The sequence below is a fragment of the Manacus vitellinus genome, unplaced genomic scaffold (genome assembly GCF_001715985.3).
Source record: "Manacus vitellinus isolate BGI_N305 unplaced genomic scaffold, ASM171598v3 scaffold_42_pilon, whole genome shotgun sequence".
NCBI lineage: Eukaryota > Metazoa > Chordata > Aves > Passeriformes > Pipridae > Manacus > Manacus vitellinus.
The window spans coordinates 6,542,839-6,562,024 of NW_021940553.1; the positions used below are offsets into that span (position 1 = coordinate 6,542,839).

The window sequence follows — 19,186 nt, forward strand, 5'->3', positions numbered from 1 at the left end:
ATCAGTCTGAGACAATAAGGCTGCTGTCTTCCTGATTAGTGCTCTGTAGCCCCAGCCCAGGCAGGGAAAATCTGCATTTCAAATGGCATATTTTAAAGTACACAATACCCAGGGGCCCTGCTGCTATTGATTTGCCTCTGGTGGGGTCACTGCCTCACTTTCTACAGTTTTATTAACTGGGACCATACGCTGGGTCTCTTTCAAAGTGAAAAGATAGTGGATGGGACATTTGTCTTCCGGGAGAGTTGGGGAAGGAGTGGGGTGACTTTCACTGGGAATGCCCTGGAGGTTTTATAAGGAAGACTGGTGACCCTTACAGGACTTGCTCTTCTTTTGTAAATTTCCCTGGAGCCATCCTGGGAGGGGAGGAGGTAGATCTTATCCTGTCAACTTCTTCCAAGGTGACTGAGTTCCTGTCCTCCTACCTGCATTGTGCCACTGCACTCAGTCAGGCTTTGACCACTGGGCTGGGTGGGAGCTCCCTCTTCTTTCCCCTTAACCTTCACTCCTGAGCACATCCAACAAGAACAGGACAGGTGTGAATGGGACCTGTGACCTTAGAAAGGAGGCAGGAGGGTTGTCAAGAGTTGAAATGTCCAGACAGTTTTAGGACAAGTCAAGGTCCACTCTCTAGCCAAAGTAGCAAAGCCAGTTAACAGGGGTACACATCTGTGTTCAGATGTGGGAAGCTCTACTCCTCTGAGCTCCAGGAAACCCTAGGTTAACCCAGAGACTGCAGTGAGCTCTGTGTCTTTTGGGTCATGATATGAAGGGGTCCAGCTTATTTCAGCATGCTAGTTTTCTAGGACATCTTGGAGAGTACCTCCACAGAGCACTGAGCATAACAGAAAGTGGGTGACTGCTCTCTGCAGGATCTCTGTTGTAGCCGAAGTACTTGATCTAGTTTACCAAAACACAGCTTAGGACTTTATTTTTACTGCATTAGCTTTTTAACCCCAAGATAAATTTAACCTCTTTGCTCCTCACAGTCCTAATTCGGTCTCTGTGGGAGTATGGCCAGTTTTAAGTGACCATTTCACTGAAATTCACCAGGCTTTAGACTGCAGACCCTGCACCTTCAACATAGATCAGTAGATTAGGAACGTCTAGTTCTTCTCATAAGGAGAGAGAAAATACCTTCTTCTCTCCAAAGGTCCGTGACAGAAGGGCATGAATGACATTGCATTGCAAAAAGGAACCTTGCAATCCTTGTAGCCAAGGCATACTCTGCAAACAGGCACCTTCCAGTGCAAATTTATAATCCCTCCGAAAGCACAAGAAGTGACACACTGAGGTTACCTGATTTGCAAACAGGAGGAGCACCTGCCATTGTTAACTCTGAACAGCTTAGAGACATCCATAAGTGGGAGAAAAAGTTGCATAAGCCATAATTAATGTCACAAGTGACTGCGTAGCTCTGCTGAGTGCAAAATGGAGATTTTCTTTGGAGCACTAGAATAATTTGTACTACTATTGCCAATGCAGCAACTTTTTAGATAGAGCCCTGTTTCTCAGCAGCACAGGTGAAACTCAAAAAATGGGATTAACGCCTTTCTTTTAAATGAATGTGAACCAAGTTCCAAAAATATCTGCTGAGGACCAGGTAAGGGGTGGAAATTATTTCATCTGACTGTGTTGGTAGGTGCAGCTGAACCAATCAATTGAGGTTCCACATCCAGTCCACAGGGAGAAACAAAGCTGCAATCCATCTGCCCAGAGGCATTTGGGTACAGAAGGGAGAGATGAATCTCGGCCTAGATTTCTCTGCCTGTTTGCACATCAACCATGGTGGGTGACCAGCTCAAAGCAAACCCAATCTGTATTTAGTTTACTGAACCTGACAGTGGGAAATGCCAAAAACATAGTCCTCTGCCTAGTCTAGAATGTCTCTTGTTCAAATACCAGGCTGATATCTGCCAGCAAGACTATGGCACACATACAACCAACCATACATCACTCTCTGTTCTGAGGTGGGCTTGTTCATGCAGCTCTGGTCACTTTTGGAGAAAAGCAGAGAAAACTTGACAAGGTCCAGACTGGGAATGTTCCCAGCCCTTGCAACTGCATCCATCTCAGAGAGATGTTACTTGGGTCTGCAGAGCTACAGAGATCCTATAGGCATAGATCTTGGCCATCATTTCTGCAACCAGCCTCCTCTGTCCTGGGTAAAAATACCCAGCACAGAAAATGAGATATGAGTCAGGACACCTAGTGCTGGAGTCAATCCAGTGTTAAAGATGGATGGATTTCCCCTTCCTCATTCACTTCATTGGCATACTTTCTAAAATCACCTGCTCAGTACCTTCTCTGCAGAATAAACCCAAATAATGTCTAGAAACAAATGTATTCCTTAAAGGGGAATCAGCATTGTGCTATAATAGAAAAGATTGTCTAATCACTCCATCAGTAATTACAAAGAACAGGATATCACTAATTAAAATGTGAAAGTGTCTTATGCAGGGTATAATAAAAAAGGGTAATTAACAATCAAAGGAAAAGCCACCACTTTGCCTCCAATCTGCATTAGGCTTCAAAAAATAATAATACTCAACTCCAATAAAACACCTTTTATCTGTAGATCTGAAGGCACTCCTGTGTGGGGAGGCAGGTATCCTGTGTCCCATTTTACTGCTGGAGAAACCAAGGCAAGTTTCCACAACATGTGCATGGTTATTCAGCGGGTCAGTGGCACAGCATCCTTTACTGGTGGTGACAAGTCTCAGTATTTGAATGAGTACAGTTCATTTTCAAGGGTTCATTCAAGGCACTCATTGGTTTCTTTTAGTGCGTATGTGTATGAATAGCTAATTTAGCTGTTATTTCTGTATTAAAGCTAACAGTAGGGAACAGTGTGTTCCTTGCCATGACTTTTGAGATCTGTTTAATGCTGAGAAGCATGTCCCATGTGCTTAAAAAACAGTATCAGAAGGTGATTTCTTGATGGGAGAGAGAGTAAAATGACAGACAGTAGCAAAACAGAGTTACTCCAATTCTGGAGACATCACAGACATTAATCACTTCTAAAATCACTACAGGAAAACATTTTTCTTTTCCACTATTATCATCAAGGCACAGATTACCAGAGGTTCAGCAATGTACAGAGTAACACTCTCTGTGCATCTTCTTTCCCCCATACCATCTGTAAGCATCCACCACTGGTCACTGCTGGGGATTGGATACTCGGACGTACCCTGTCTGACTCCTTATACAGCTACAGGGAAGGAGACAAGAGGCAGCTTCAACCAAACTGTCTTATCCTTCACACCAGGAACATTTTATAAGCCCACTGCAGCCATACTGTACACGTGAACTGCACCATCTGTGTGCTAGGTTTGGAGTGTAACATAATGATAACAAAGTCTGGTTTTAATGAAAGAAGCATTTCCAGCATGTACAACCATTCACCAGCCTTCTGCTTCAAAATTTTTACCCCCAGAATGCCTGAAAATGTAGCCTGGGTTACTTATTTCTGCTTTTGGTAGGTGCCCTGAAACAAGCAGTATTTTGACCACTTTCTGGAAAAAAATTAATAGAGGAAGTCAGCCCAGATCAAAACCATGGGAAAGAGGTTTTCCTATTAGGCAACATTAATCTTGCTAAAGTAGGGGAGCTCCCTTCTCTTGTACAGCTTTTCTGGAAGTCTCTGATTAGTTGTATTGGAAATATATGCCATAATCTGGTCAAAAGGTTTGGTCATGGTTTTGCTTTGTACCCACCATACACTTCCTAGCAGCCTCAGAAAAAGTGATTTTTCTCACTGACAGATGGAAAAAAATCAGGTTATCCCTAGAGAACTAGCCAGGCTTGCTGCTTTCGAGAAGGAGTCCACTTTCCCTGCATACACTGGTCTCCCATCACTAACCACCAGGGCTTTCCCAGAACTTTGATATAAGCAATGTAAGCCATGAAACCTCTTTGCTCAGGTAGTATATAGTCTTTTCTATGTATAAAATCTTTTGTCTGCCCTTCTTATCAGAAAAGTAGCAGGGAATCAGAGGATTGTGTCCAGCTCACGGGAGATCTCCACACTGGGGGAAGACATGGAGGGGATGGGGACCACAAAGACTCCAAGATGAAAAGATAACCTTTGCCTCCAGCTCCTGTAGCGAGGAGGAAGGCCAAGCCTGGGGGGTACCACAGGCACAGTGTGCTGACATCTCAAAAGAGAGGGGTGCATCACACCCTCACCAGGCCCACACCCTGATGCTGGTGCCACAGGCTGCCCAGCCAGTGACTGCGTGATATTTTTTCCCTGCTCTCTTTGTTCCAGCTGATGCAGCAGCAGGCCGCGATCATGGCCTCGGTGGCGCAGGGCGGATACCTGAACCCCATGGCAGCCTTTGCCGCGGCCCAGATGCAGCAGATGGCAGCTCTGAACATGAACGGCCTGGCAGCCGCCCCCATGACACCAACCTCAGGTAAGGGGACAGAGGGGTGGAGAGGGAAAAGGGTGGGAAGATTTGGTCCCATCCCAGAGGAGACCTGGCAGGACATATTAGCTCTCTGTTTTAGCCACCTGCAACCAGGCGAGCATCGACCTCTTCTCCCAGGTTACAAGTGACAGGACCAGAGTAAAGGGCCTCAAGTTCCACCAGGGGAGGTTTGGACTGGGTATTGGAAAAGATTTCTTTGTAATGGCCTGCCCTTGGCAGTGGTTGAGTGTCCATCCCTGGAGATGTTTAAAAGATGTGTAGGTGTGACACTTTAGGACTTGGTTTAGTGGTGGGCTTGGCAGTGCTGGGTTAATGGTTGGACTCTGTGATCTCAGACGTCTTTTCCAACCTTAACAATTCTATGATTCTGTGACACTTCCTTCTCAGTTTTATCCCACACACAACTTCTCTTTGTGTCTGAGCACCCTCCAAATGTCATAAAACATTCTGCAGTGTCCTGCACTGGTTTATTGGTGTATATATGTGTCCAGCTGGTCAGTGCTGGTGCTGTCACAGCCAGGCTGGTCTAAAGACAAACAAAATAGGGTTGGTGGTAAGATGCATTATCGTTAACAAGATGAGTTTTGCCTTTGGGACACATAAGCCATTCCCCTATTATGAGATAGGACAGTAGGTATTTAGGGAAGATATCTGGTCCTGTCTGGAATGAAGACCTTTGGTGAGAGGGTTTCAGGCCGCTGAAATAGAGACAGGTAGTCAGTGAAGGGCTGCCAGGATCTGTCTAGGCTGTGAGAAGCCCATTCTAGGAGCTGCAATATGTAGTTCCATGGGCAGAGAAATAAGCTGAGATGCAAACAGGTCTGTCTTTCCTGGGGCTTGAAGCACAGGGATATCATTTGGGCAGGAAGAGGTCAAGGAATGATCAAGCCTGGTAGTCATGGAGTGATACATGGCCTAACAGCAGTGAAGTAGCAAAGCAGGAAAGTGGGACCAAACCTTGAAAGACATGAGAATTTGGAAAGCCTTGCAATCTACCAGAGTCTGGTAGGGGAGCAGAGCTCTCAAAGGTACATCTTCAGAGGACCATTTCTAAGAGACAGGCTGGGATAAAAGGGTCCTTGGGGTGACATAGTTTGTTTCTATGAGAGATACAGGGAATAGGACTGTACTCAGAAAGATGTGGCATACCAGTGCCCTTGTGTGAACCTGGAAGCATCCAGCTGGCTTGGAGAGGACCAGCTTCACAAAGGTTTGGGATGAGACATGGAAGGAGTGAGATATGTCTGAGCCTGCTATGGTGCAGGCAGTATTGGGCAGACCAGGAACTGGGACTCCAGAGCAGAGCAGTAAGAGAGGAAAAAGGCAGCTTCATTGCTGAATATAGAGAGATCTGCACCAGCCCCAGAGTGGGAAAGTGCCATCTGACAAAGCAGTCAGGAAAGATGCCTGATGGTTGAGAAACATTGGATGGCAGGGAATTAAGGCACCAAAGCAATGCAGGTTTGGGCACTGTTCCTAATGAACTGAGCTGTGCTAACCTGTCTGCCAAAGGAAATATCCCTGACTGCACACAGCATCTCTCTGCAATCTGTAGCTGGGAACAGCATCAGCAGCTACTGGATCATATACATATCTTTTCCTTTGCTTGTATTAGAATATAAGTAGGGGGGAGGGGAAGAGAAAGGAAGACAGATCTCATTCCACATGAACTTATGGAGACCCAAGGAAAAGCACTTGACTCAAAAATCTTATACCACACACATCTCAAAATATATGTTTACACAATGATAAAAAGTATAAACAATGAGTCGATGGAGCTACTGCAAAACCAAACAGAAAAGTGGCTTAATTATATGTGCACCCTTTAAACCCACTGCTGGAAAGATTATCATATTTGCATTAGCTAGATTTGTTTTGTGTTGGTGGGAGCAGAAAGAACATCAAACAAAGACTGTCTGGAATTCAAATGTTGTCAGGGCCTGGAAAGCTGAATCCAGGCAGTGGTTTGTGATGGACCCACCACAAAAGAGCACAAGCTCTTTTGCATATGTATAAGTCTTGAAAACGACTGAGTTTTGTGCAATAGATTCGAAAATACCTGTAAAACAGCCAAATTATGTGCCTACCATGATATCCAGCACACAAAAAGCATCCCAGCTCTTCTTTGCTATAAACTGCTCCTCTTCTGCTGTCACCAGTGCCTTTCAGAGTCACAGAATCTTAGATCACCTAGGTTGTAAAAAATCTTTAAGATCATCAAGTCCAACCATTAACCCAGCACTACCATGTTCCCCATTAAATTGTGTCCCTAAACATCACGTCTACACGTTTTAAATATCTCCAGGGATGGTGACTCCATCGCTTCCCTGGGCAGGCAGTTTCAGTGTTTGACAGGATGAGGGGACTGTTAAACTCTCACTGTCAGAATACAGGAGAGGAAACTCATGTTTTTTACATGCTCTCTGGATCACTCATGACTGGTCATTATTGAAAATAAGATGCTGGTTTAGATGATCCCCTGATGTCTTTCATGGTGGCCAATTTTGCACTCTCCTAATGACATATTTTCAATCACAGAGCCTATTCACTTTGGTATTATTGCAGATTTACCTTGAATGAGTAACTTCCTTCATGAAAAACCTCTGTGGTGGGTTGTGGAAATATCCATTGACAATTATTCCTTAGGAGAAATGTTTAGACTTTGAAATTACTCCTTGTATTACTACAACACTCACAAAGCATGTTATAAGATGCATAGAAAATGTTTCACATAATTTCTGAGCAAGCAAGCCTACAACACTAGCAGTGATTTCTGAGTGGCCAGGAGATATCTGAAGCCTAACATGAATTCTCCTGCTGGTTTTTGTTAGCATTCAGAAAGCCAAATGGAAAATGATCATTCTGCTTCATAGCAGGATTTCTAGTCATTGAAGTATATCTTTGTTCTGCCTTGGAATGAAAATGAAATATTTCAAAGTTCTCTGGAAAAAAAAAAAAACAGGCATCAGAAAAAGTGTTTGGAACATTGAAAAAGTAAAAAGGAAGTGTTTTGATCTTTCCTAAGCAAAAGAAAAATTGTGCTAGAAAAAAAGATGCTGGTAACCCAGGAGTCCTAGAGGCATTGGAGGTATTGGCTCAGCCTCTATGCTGATATCTTCAGGGCTCCTAATCTAGCTGGTTTCCTGTGTGTCCCACCTCTAGGAGAGAGGGTTCCTTGCGACATGACCATGACTTCATTCAGGCTTATGGGACCTGCAAACTCAGAGAGTTTTGGATCCAGCCAAATCTAACAGATGAGAGACAATATCCATCTTATCTGGCTGTGACCATGCAAAAGTCAGACCTCTCATTTAATATAGTCACCTGGCTGGCCTGCAGTCAGTGTGGGTGGTGATAGGCAGTCCCAGTGGGTAATTCAGACCAGAAAAAATTTAATGCTGTTTGCTGCCATTTTAACAGTTCTCCATCAAGACTCAGGTTTATCTCACACACCACCCGTAGTTGTGAGGCAATTAATTTAACATCTCTGAAAGTTTGGTTCAGGTTTTACATTTCTCCCATCTCTGCTACAATGTGGGTGAAAAGTGGGTCTGGCAGAGGATCTGCTACTCTGTTAACTGCAAAGAGACGTTAGAAATGAAATTTCATTTAGGCTTTCCTTCCTTCCTTCTCTTCTCCCTCCCTCCTTCCCTCCCTCCCTCCCTCCCTCCCTCTGTGCTGTAAATCTGCACCTGGTGTAGCTGCAGCAAGAGATCTCAAACGAGGGATGAAATCCACAACTGGCATCCACCACCACCATTTGTTCTCTGCAGTGGCATTATGCCAGTTTTACTCCAGCTACAGATCTGACCTCTCCAGGGGGGTTCTTTATAAGAAGAAAATTAAAAAATTCCAATGAATGTGCCTAAACTTCCTTAGACATGCACAAAATAGCTAGCACAAATCCCTTGTTGCAATTTTAGAAAAAAATTACTTACATTTTCTATGCAAATAAAGGAGAGATCCAGAAAAGCAACTGAAATTTTAAGTAGCCTTTGTGATTTGCAAGCTGATGGCATATGCTAAGAGCATTGCCTTTGGACTTCAGTTGCCACTGCTGGCTCCCTGTACCTCCACAGAGGGCATTTTTAAAGGCCAACACCATTTAAATAAGCAAAGGGGAAGCAGCAGCTTGTCTGCCCAGGGTATAAGAAATGAGTTGAAATACTGCCTATTTTTTGGGCTACTCAAATCTGAACATATTAAACCACCTCATCCATTTGTATTGGCTTTCTTAAAGCACCAACACAGATTTAAGCAGTCATTAAATTGTGTTACTGGACTTACCCACCATGGAATACTCTTGTGGTGAAGAAAATATCTGCAATTGGTTTAAAAAAGAGGTTACTGCAAAAATGGTGTTTTCTACCCGTAGTATACCTTGACACAGAAAGATATTGCTCAAGATTATATAGTTAGACTTCCCACACACAGCCACCAAGAGAAAAATACTATTTCAGCATGTTTGAAAACTCATTTTTGGTCCCTAAAACTATCCTGACTATGTCAGAAGAAGAACAGACTGTCCAGTCATTTTAAACATAGATACAGGAGCAGACAATGAGGTAGCAGAGGGATTTAATTCTATCCCCAGAAATTCAAGAATTCTCTACCAGTGGGTGACAAGATCTCACCCAAAACATAAAGACTAATTTGTTCTTCTGAAACAGCAGCATTGGAGTCCCCAATAGGATGCGTCAGAAAAGAAAGAAAGGAGGATGATTCCATGATAGGAACAAACCTAGCCCAAAATTTGCCCCTATTCACTGGGAGAAGTCTGTCAAAACTCTATAAAGTCAAGTTTGAGCCAAAGAGTGACATTTAAAAAAAGTATCGCTGGCTACCTTTAGGTTGTGAATCAACTTGCCAAGCCTTGTAAGGATCCCTAGTGCTGAGAAAGTTCAGAATCAGTTTGTATGTGAAAGGTCTATCCTGGGAGTCTGCAGAGAGAGTAGTCCTGGAAGTCAGTACACACACAGAGCTCCAAAGGGAAATTGAGAGGAACTGCTGTAGAAAGGTAGAGCTGAGAAATTCTGAAAGATTTGCAAGCCTTTCTTAAATGCTTCCTGAACAGAGGAGCAATGGCAAGCAGTCCCTTCACTTGCTCAGCAGCTTGGAAGATTTTTCATTTCTTGGATTATTGGGAGGTTTCTGTCTAGTGGTCACAGCTGTTGTGTCAGCAGTTTTCTCCATGTAGTTGTTGTTGTTTCCAGTACTCACCAGCTCTGACATCGTGTCCTCCCTGTTTGCAGGTGGAAGCACGCCTCCTGGCATAACTGCACCAGCTGTGCCTAGCATCCCATCTCCAATTGGGGTGAATGGTTTCACTGGCCTCCCGCCGCAGGCTAATGGGCAGCCAGCTGCAGAAGCCGTGTTTGCTAATGGCATTCACCCTTATCCAGGTAAGCCAGACCCATGCTGTGCCCACAACCTGCTCCCTCAGTGTTAGGGAAGGCTGTCCACATCCACAGGCTTTGTCCAACAAGAGAGACCTCAGAGGGATTATGCCTCACACCATCAGGACTCACCCCCACATCGCTGTTTGAGGTCTTACGCAGCTACAGTAGTTAAAAAGTTCAATCTGGATGATAAACATCAAGGGCATGTTGGAGGTGAAAAAACTCGGTTCTGAATATTTGAGTGCTCAGCTGCTGGATAGCGTGTCTGGTGAATATAGTCAGGACAACCAGCATGTTTTGCTTCAGCTGAAAATTGCACTTAGTCCTGACCAGTTCATGCTGGTAGATCTCCTAGTGTTACACCCAAGGGTCTTGCTCCTGAGTGGCCTCGAAAGAGCTGTGCTAAGCCTGTTTGCATCTGCTAGCACCCACCATTGGTAACTCTTCCTGGAATTCCTCTGCAGCCAAATGGCTCTGGGAGGATGAGCCCAAAGGGTTGACCCAAACTGCTTCATGTGTGCAGAGAGCAGGTATTAGTCTCTGAATTGCTCACTGCATCCAAATCCTGTTGCCTTACCAGGCCTGGAGACTGAAGCTCCATTAAGTATAGCCACTGAATGGGCTCAGGTTCACCTTTTTGTGTCACACTGCCAGAGAACTACTGCTGGGATTCAGACTGTGCCTAGCTCAAAGATGCCAGCACTGAAGGAGTGATTTTGCAAGCATTGGCAGTCATGGATGAAGGAGGGAGGTTAAAGGACATGTATCTGCCTCTGTTTACAAAGATACAGACAGTCTAAGGCTGCAATCACCAAGAACTCAGGAGTTTACCGTTTCTTCATGTGCACCTGCATTTTTTCAGTATTCTGAAGATTTGCAATAGCCCTCTCCCTTCTTCCTTCTGCTAGGAAGACATTTTTTACCATTGCTGTATACATACTAATAGTAACAATCATAGCAATAAAAATTTAAGTAAATGTTACTAATTGATCCTAATCACCAGCTGGCAAAGGAGTATATTACCCTGGGGTGCTCATAGGTTGATCTAGACTGTTAGAAAATCAAATACTGAGTCAGATGCTCCAACCAAAAAGCCCAAAAAACCCCTGAGAAAAAAATAATTATTTAGATCTCTGTCAGTCCTGAAAACTCAGAAGAGTCATCATCACAGGGGACTTTATGCGCCAAAAGGAAAAATACCACATAACATAGAAACACAAAAGCCTTACCTACGTATTGACAAATAAATATCCTCCTCCCAATAAACACTTTGCAAATATGTAGCTGTGAGTTCATCTCTAAGCAGAATTGAAATCAAGGGACTTACTCTACTGAACGTTGTAGGCATGTATATATGTTTTTGTAGCAGCTTAAGGGCAGGAGAGATTTTGAGTCTTGTGAAGGCACCAGAACATTGCAAAGAGCCTTTAGTATGCTCAGTGAGCTCAACCACAGCATCAAGAAAGCTGTCTTTAAGGTTACATAAACATAACCATCTGTTCTACCGTCCATTTATTTCAGTTTCTACCTGTTTGCCAGTCTATCATCTCTCTGTTTATTCATCCATTTATGTGTCTTGTCTTTTTTCCTGGTTTATCTAGCTCCTTTTAGCTAATCTTCCATGATCCATTACTGTGGATATCAGAGAAAAGATGTTCTTTCTAGATGAATCTTAATGACTTGAGCTTTTGTTACTACCCCCAACTATCCCCATAATTAAAGAAGCCTTTCAGTTAGGTATTTCATCCATGATTATATAAAAGTCAATGGCCTTAATCTGATTCTCTCTGAGTTTCAGAGAGACTTGCTCAGCCAGCAATTCACAGTAAGTCCCTGCACAAACACCAAAAGCCCGACACACTAAAAGGTAACAGCCATCCTTGCTCCTCTTCACTGCAGGCAGAGAGACTCCTTCCTGCCAGTAAAGCTGACATCTAAATAGGCTGCTCTGTATAAAGTTTGAATTTATCTCAGCATGTCTTCAGCAATATATTTGTCTTTTTCGGTGCTCAGCTTCCCCATAACTTAGTGACATCTTAAGTTATACCAGAGGTGTAAAGGGAACAGTGGCAGGTCAAACACTCACCTCTCATTTTACTTTTGTCTGTCCCTGAAACACTGAAAGCAAGCCCATGTAACTTACATCATGTGTTTGCTCCATCTAATTCTCTTCCTTCTCATGAGCGTTTATGCACTCTCCAAAACTCTACTCCTTGCCACAGGCTTTATTGAGTCCTGGAGCTTAGTAGCATAAAAAATAAAAGGATTAGTCATTTATATGGGTAATGAGAACATCCACAGCCATATTAGACTGGATAAAATGTAGATAGGACACAAAACTTCATGCTTTATAATATAAGCCAGCCACTAATTGCTTGGGGTTAGAAAGAAATTTTCATCACTGGGCAGCTTATTCCATCATTGTTCATTATGGGATTTTTTACACTTTCCTCTGTTGCATCTGTTACTGGCACTGCCCTGTAGTTCTGCATGTCTCTGTTTCTAAATGCAAGGGTAAAAATAAAATATTACGACCAAGCAAGCAATTGCATTAACACTATAGAGAAGAAAAGAACATGACAGTCCCCGTCCAAAGTCAGCATCTTCCAAACAACTTCCCTTTATGGTATATCTCTCATTCTGAAAGTGGCTAAGACTGCTGCAGTATTATGTACATAATCATAGTCTTGCTATGATTATGACTCGCCATATATTGTTTAAAGCCTGAATGTTGCTCTCATGCTCCACAAAAAAAATCCTCAAATGTGGGTTCACACCATTATATCCTGTAGCAGAATGTTCTTTGTTGTCTGAAAATAGCAAAACAGGACAATGAACATCTATAGAGGCATGACATCCATACCATTCCGACCCAAATAAATTCAATTAAATGTGCAGTTTGTCTACATGTTCACCTTTGTGACTAGCTGTAATATTTTTGATATTGCATCTAAAGGACTCCAGAATTCCACAATATTTGTAAAAACATATCCACATGATGCAATTGTATTTACTCTTTAATTTCAATTTTTTTTCTCTCTGTCTTCCTCTGTGCTCTTTTTTTAAGATTCCCTCTGACTGCAGAAGGAACATACACGGTATCATTTGAGTTAGACTATCAAACCATCCATGGCTTTGCGGCAAAGGCCAGAGTAGGTAAAACATCCCTACTCACCAGGCCTTTCATCACAGCCCTTGTCCCTGCAGGAATTAGCTTTTTCTGTGCATCTGATCAGTCTATGGATTCATGCAGTAGCACTGGAAAACCATTCCTTGGAAGCATACTCTTTGTAAGCCAAGGTCTCACCTTCTCCAAGATCAACCAGTACATAATGCCTCAGTGCACTTTTTGGCATGGAGTGAATAACAAGGTAGCGAGTATTTCCCTTTTCACTAGCCTGAGCCCCTTTGGAGATTTGACCTTTTTGTATATTAATTCCTGCCCTTTAATCTTTCAGCTTGCAGAGCTATTGAACGTGGCAATGTGTCACAATATATAGTGGGGACAAAGAGCATAATCTGTTGTGCCATGATACTGTGAGTCACTTTGCAGCAGCACAAGAGCTTTTGCCATTTCCACATTAGTCATAGTAGCAGGGACTGTGCTCTTCTGCCAAAGCTTCTTAGCCACCCAGAGCCCAGAGCCTCTCTTGTAACCATGTGTGATGTACAATAACAGTAGAGACCATCTGCAATGGTTTCTGCAGTGTCTCACCTCATCAGAATTCTGCTTTCTGGTAACAGGTCCTGCCCTACTGAATTGCATTGTGAGGGAATGCACAAAATACTCTCTTCAAAGATAAAACCTCTTTGGAAAGAGAAAGGGAGGGAGAGACGAGAAAATCATGAGACCAAAGGGCAGTAAACAAGAGAGAGAAGGGATTGGCTGTCAAAGAATCAGTGAAATGAGGAAACTGGAAGAGGAAACAAAGCAGAGCTCTCAGAAAAGTGAAGACTGTTCCATGATATTCCAGTGATGTGCCCAGAAAAATGTGGAAATACACTACATAACATCCTACAACCTTATTCCTTCTGAGTTGAGGGATCTACAGCTTATCCAGCACCAGGGATGGATCAGTGGTGTGTCAGCTTTGTGGAACCTTAGATGGGGAATGCTTTCACAGATGCTGAGTTCTTCATCTTCCTCGTGAGGGGATGTAGAGGGCCAGGCACTGATCTCTTCTCTCTGGTCACACAGCATGAAGTTGTGTCAGGGGAGGTTTAGGTTGGGTATCATGAAAAAGTTTTTCACCCAGAGGGTGGCTGGGCACTGCAACAGGCTTTCCAGGAAAGTGATCACAGCACCAAGCCTGACATACATCAAGAAGCATTTGGACAGTGCTCTAAGGTCCACAGTGTGATTCTTGGGGTTCTCCTGTGTAGGGCCAGGAGTTGGATTTTGATGATCCTTATGGATCCCTTTCAACTCAGGATGTTCTCTGATTCTGACTCAGTGCATTTGCTCTGGGTTTAGGTTGCTGAGGAAAACAAAAGCTAAGTTCCCTCAGTTCCTCATAATACATTAAAAACTTATCATCTCATTTACTATTTTCAGGCACACTGTGGTTCTCTTTCTGACTGCCCACCACTGACAGGACTAGCTCCGTGTCTCCTCTCTGCAGACATAGCGGAAGTTTCTCCACCAACCCCCTCCTTTGGCTGCACAGTGGGCTAGCAGTCTCCACTTCATACCCTGTTTGGGGTCCAGCCCTCTCTTGTGAGCACTAGCTCTCAGTACAAGACAAGCCTTTATGCCCACATGTTTCCAAGCCACTGCTGAGACTGGCAGTAAGGGTGTCCCCCACCGAGTTCTGCAGGAACTCATGTCTTAGTAACTGAACCAAGACCATCAATTCATTTTAGCTGGGTCAGTGAAGAGATATCAGGCAGTCACTTACTTCACCCATTGCCAGCAGAGACAGGATTCAAATTCCAAGTGTAATTATTATTTTCATCTAAACTAATTCTGTAGGGGAGGAGTGCCCGGCATGATAATATGACAGCCTTATCTATTAGCTTGTCAATGACTAGTAGCACTGCTGGTGGGCAAGCTGTTGCTCCAGACAAGTGAGTCCAGTGTCAGTCCTGATCATCCATCCAGTGGCAGTGGGCAAGATTAGGACTTTGCTTGTGCAGAGAAAGAAAAGAAATGGCTTCCCACACCCCGACATCTACTCTGACATTTCAGACCCAAAAGATGTCAGTCAAGAAGAGTTTAGATACAAGATGAATCAGGAGAACAGAAAAAGAGTGACCCACCTGCACCTTTAGAAGGTCCAGGATGAAAATCAAACCCCACAACATTTGGTCCAGGCACACACTATGCCCTAGAATTGTGCCTGGCTCGGCTACCCTGGGGCTAACTTCTTCACTACAGGAAATCTCTGTCTGTGTTCTGTTTGCCCACCCTAAATCTCCAGGTGAGAGCTTTCCTGTTCATATTTTGTATCAGCAATTTCAAAACTGCAACAGAGAGCACCTGAGACATCATTATGACTAGAAAGCATTTATTTGACCCATTTGTAACAATCTGCCTTGTGCCATAAACCACACTTTACTGGTAAAATAAATAAGTGAGGGAATGCACTCATTAAAAATATAATAACAAGTTGCCATCTTCAATTGTAGTCTAAGCTACTTTAATGATGCCATGTACTTCCAATGACCATGCTGCAGCTGTAATGAATGAGGTTGTTTAAAGCAGTTGTGTAAGCCTTTCCAGAGCCAAAGTGTTTTCTCCTCTGATCTGGAAAAAGTTTAAACACAAATCAGGTTCTGTGCTGTGTTTTCAGTAGCGTCTATGTGAGTTAAGACCTTGAGCTTTTTTTTTAAAGATGACTTAAACAAAGCTCCCCAAAAATATGGATTTAGAGTACCTTAATAGCTTTTAAAACCTGACCCTGACTTCTGAGATTATGGCCTTAGACAAAGAGAGGGATGTCTGGCCCTGGCTTTGCTATTGATTTAGTTCATCACCTTGACTAGCCACGTCCACCTGTCTGCATTTCTGGGTCTTCTGTGTCTTTCTTACTTTGCTCACTGAAAGCTCTTCATTGCCAGACATGTCTCCTGTCATGTTTTTGTTTGGTCTCCATCTCACAAGGGACCCAATTAGGGATGGGGCTTGGAGGTGGGACTACCAAGAAAATAATAAAGATACCCCTGTTTTCCAAAATTGAACTATATGAATTTTATAGTAGGACTATATGTTGTCCTAAACAAGCATCTACAATACCTGGGGATGCTACCAAAATGGCTTTTCCTATTAACAGGATGAAGCAGAGGGCACAAAAGCCCTCAATTTCTTTGCTCTTTTGATACGTAGGGGAAGAGACAGTGGGACAACATGACTTTAACTGAGTGGTGTCCACCCCTAAATGGCAAAACGAGACTATAAAACAAGGGATCAGCCTCTGTTTTCTGCCAGATCAGCACATTCTTTCCGTTATTGCAGTTATTGTTGTGTCTGAATACCTAATTAATTACAACAGTAAACGCTGGCTTCTTTAATCACAGCATCAGCTGTCCTAATCAATCTTAATAATATGGAATCTGTACTATGGCACCCATGAATTTTAATCTACATAAATTTCTTAAGACCTCTCGCAAGCTTGTTGTACGAAATGATATAATTATGGATATAGATTAGGGCTGTAGAGAGTGATTTAAATTGGATTTAAGGAGAAGGTGAATAGAGCCCTCCCACTCAGTTATTTATTTATTTTAATCCTGGCCTTCACATAGATTTTTTTTTCCTCTCATTATGTTATTACCCCCCACACTAACTAAACAACACTGCCTCTCTTTGATCACCCTCCTCCCCTATCCACCTTCCCAAAGGTGATAGTGGCCAAGCTGCAGCTCCTGGGAGAGATGTAAAATACCTTTGAGACAGTAGGAGGAAAGAATAGATGGGGCAGACCACAAAGCTGTGGATCCAGTTGATAACTTGCTGTTTCAGACCCCTATAGGAAGCATCTCTTCAAAACAGGGTGAAATAGATGGAATTGAGCATGTCTGTCAAAAAAATGCACAAAATGTCAGAAGCAGGGAGTGGAGAGAGTATCATACAGTTGTAAGCTGACTCCTTCCACCAAAATGAAGTCCCAAGGTGCCTTAGGGGCCTAAAATGAGCCAGATCCTGCTTTTGTCTCTCAGAAGGACTGGCCCCTTCTGGTTTCAGAGATCACTTTGACTTTCTCATACCCTGAGCTGGGACAGGGAGGCTGTCCCATAGTCCACTGAGGGGTATGGAGGACCCCCTTTTGATGCCTCAGACAGTAACCATCATCCTTTTTCCTCACCAGCCCACTGGTTTAGGTGCAGATCTTCCTGATTTACACTCCTGACTATCACAGCAGACTCCAACCCTCTGTCCCCTGCAGCCATTTTCACTTGAAGCACCCATATAACAGCTTGTCTTGGCCAGACACTGTAGCAGGGCTACTGACATCTCAGGAGAGATTCTTTATAGAACATCACTTAAACCAATTTTATTTATTTTTAACAACGTGCTTCATTCTGCCATCTCCATTCATTCACTCTCTGACAAAAGCTAAATGTCAGGCCCAACAATAACTAAATGCCCCTTTAAAAAGTTGGATTTCAATCTAGAGATATATTCGTAGTAAGAAACCTTCCTGGTGTTAATTTTAAAGCACTGGTATTTCATGCTGACTTGGGAAATCATCCTCACTTTTTGGCATCAGGCAGAGGATTTGGAAAGTGACATTAACAGATCTACTTTCTTTGAAGGACTTGGGAGTCATTTCTTGACTTCTGCCTAATGAATAAGTACTGCCTTCGTTAAATTTATATTTATGGCCATATAGTAGGTCATTGGCTTGTTTTATGTCTCCAGGTTTATGGAAGGTTATCTGCCATGGTCACCTTGTGGCATCTTGGCCGGGATCATCTTGCAAAGAGACAACTGTATCTGAGCAGGATTTTTCCCATGGAGATATGGAAATGATCAAATTAATATAGAGGAGATGTCCAGGGATAAGACTCTTGCCCTGAGCTGACAAATGAAGTTACTATCAGCATCTGTTTTCACAGTATACCTTTAGTTTGCCCTAGCAAGGCCAGATCTTCAGCTCCTGCAAAGCAGCAAGTCCACAGGGACTTCAGCAGAGCTGACATGATTGATAGTTGTCCTCTGGCCTCTCAGGAACCTCTCTGCATTTTTCCTTCCACCAGGTGATCCTCAGTATGTACATTACATCACCTTTAATCTCAGAAACGTCCATATGTTGGACATGACATCTCCATGAGTCTGGCCAGAAGGAAAGCTGCTTCAGATGTTATCTGTAGACTTATTTATGCAGAGTCACCAGCACATCAGAGGTTTTTGGATGATGTCACAACTTAGAGACATGCTAGTTCTGGCCCAAAAGCCCCTTCAAGGTGCTTTATGTAATCCATGTCCCTCATCTAGTGCCTCCTATATCCCTATAGCTCTTACCAGCTCTTACTGAGTTATTTACCTTACAGACCACTGTGGGGTCACAACCTAGCACAGGCAGTACACAGAGCTGAGGAGCTGAGGTCTGTTCCCAGCCCCACATGCTTGTGTTCAACTATTATTTGCAGTAACAAAGAAGACTGGCAAGCTGGATGGGGAGAAAGGGTGGCTGAGACAGGGTAACTCTCCTACCTAATGATCTATGTGAAGGCCACAGGGGCACACAACCTATGACGTGTGTCTTATGAAGGAATAAAGCAACTTTTAACTCATGGTTCTCCTTGTGTTGGGACACAGAAATGACTCCTATCTCCCCATCGCTTTGAATTTTAGCACGTGGTGTGCTACAGCCATACAAAACTTCTGCAGTGGGTTGACTCTCATACATCTCCTACATCTGAGCCCCTGCTGAACTTCTCATGGATCATTAGTATGTAAGAAGGCTGTCACTTTACTGAACACAGTAGGGACACAACATCCTCAAATGTCTAATCTGTGTCTTGAGATTTCTGGATCAATATCAACTGTTGGCTTCATACATGCTATAGCTGGGAGTGCAGGCAGTTATGCCCTTTCCTAGGTTTAATTCCTCTGGCAGAGTGAGCAGCAGCATGAAGATATGCTCATGGCTGCCCAAGATGCCTTGGCTTCCTACCAGGGTGCCCAGCCAACGCTGGAGTCTGTGTCCCTGCATCTTCATAGGCCATATTGGCCAGCACGGACACATCCACTGTACTGGAGACACATCTTCATTTGCTCAGTAAACACAATCATCAGGCTAAGGAAGGAGAGTTCTGCAGTGAGCAGAGATCATCACTTTTGTTTTTAAGAACTGCCAAGTTAAATTCCTGCTGGCTGTGACTTACCATAACTACTTCTCCCAAGTGGCC

General features: G+C 43.4%; 1 protein-coding gene across 17 annotated transcripts in view; it reads left to right on the forward strand.

The window, feature by feature from the left end:
- Positions 1-19,186, forward strand: part of CELF4 (CUGBP Elav-like family member 4) — a 701,622-nt gene that overhangs the window by 625,105 nt on the left and 57,331 nt on the right. For 16 of the 17 annotated variants that reach the window (XM_018078794.2, XM_018078787.2, XM_029962168.1 and 13 more), the window contains 2 exons: positions 4,271-4,418; positions 9,686-9,835. In XM_018078794.2, coding sequence (XP_017934283.1) covers positions 4,271-4,418; positions 9,686-9,835 — 298 coding nt within the window. The remainder of the gene's footprint in view (positions 1-4,270; positions 4,419-9,685; positions 9,836-19,186) is intronic. The other variant, XM_018078786.2, reaches the window with a different exon arrangement.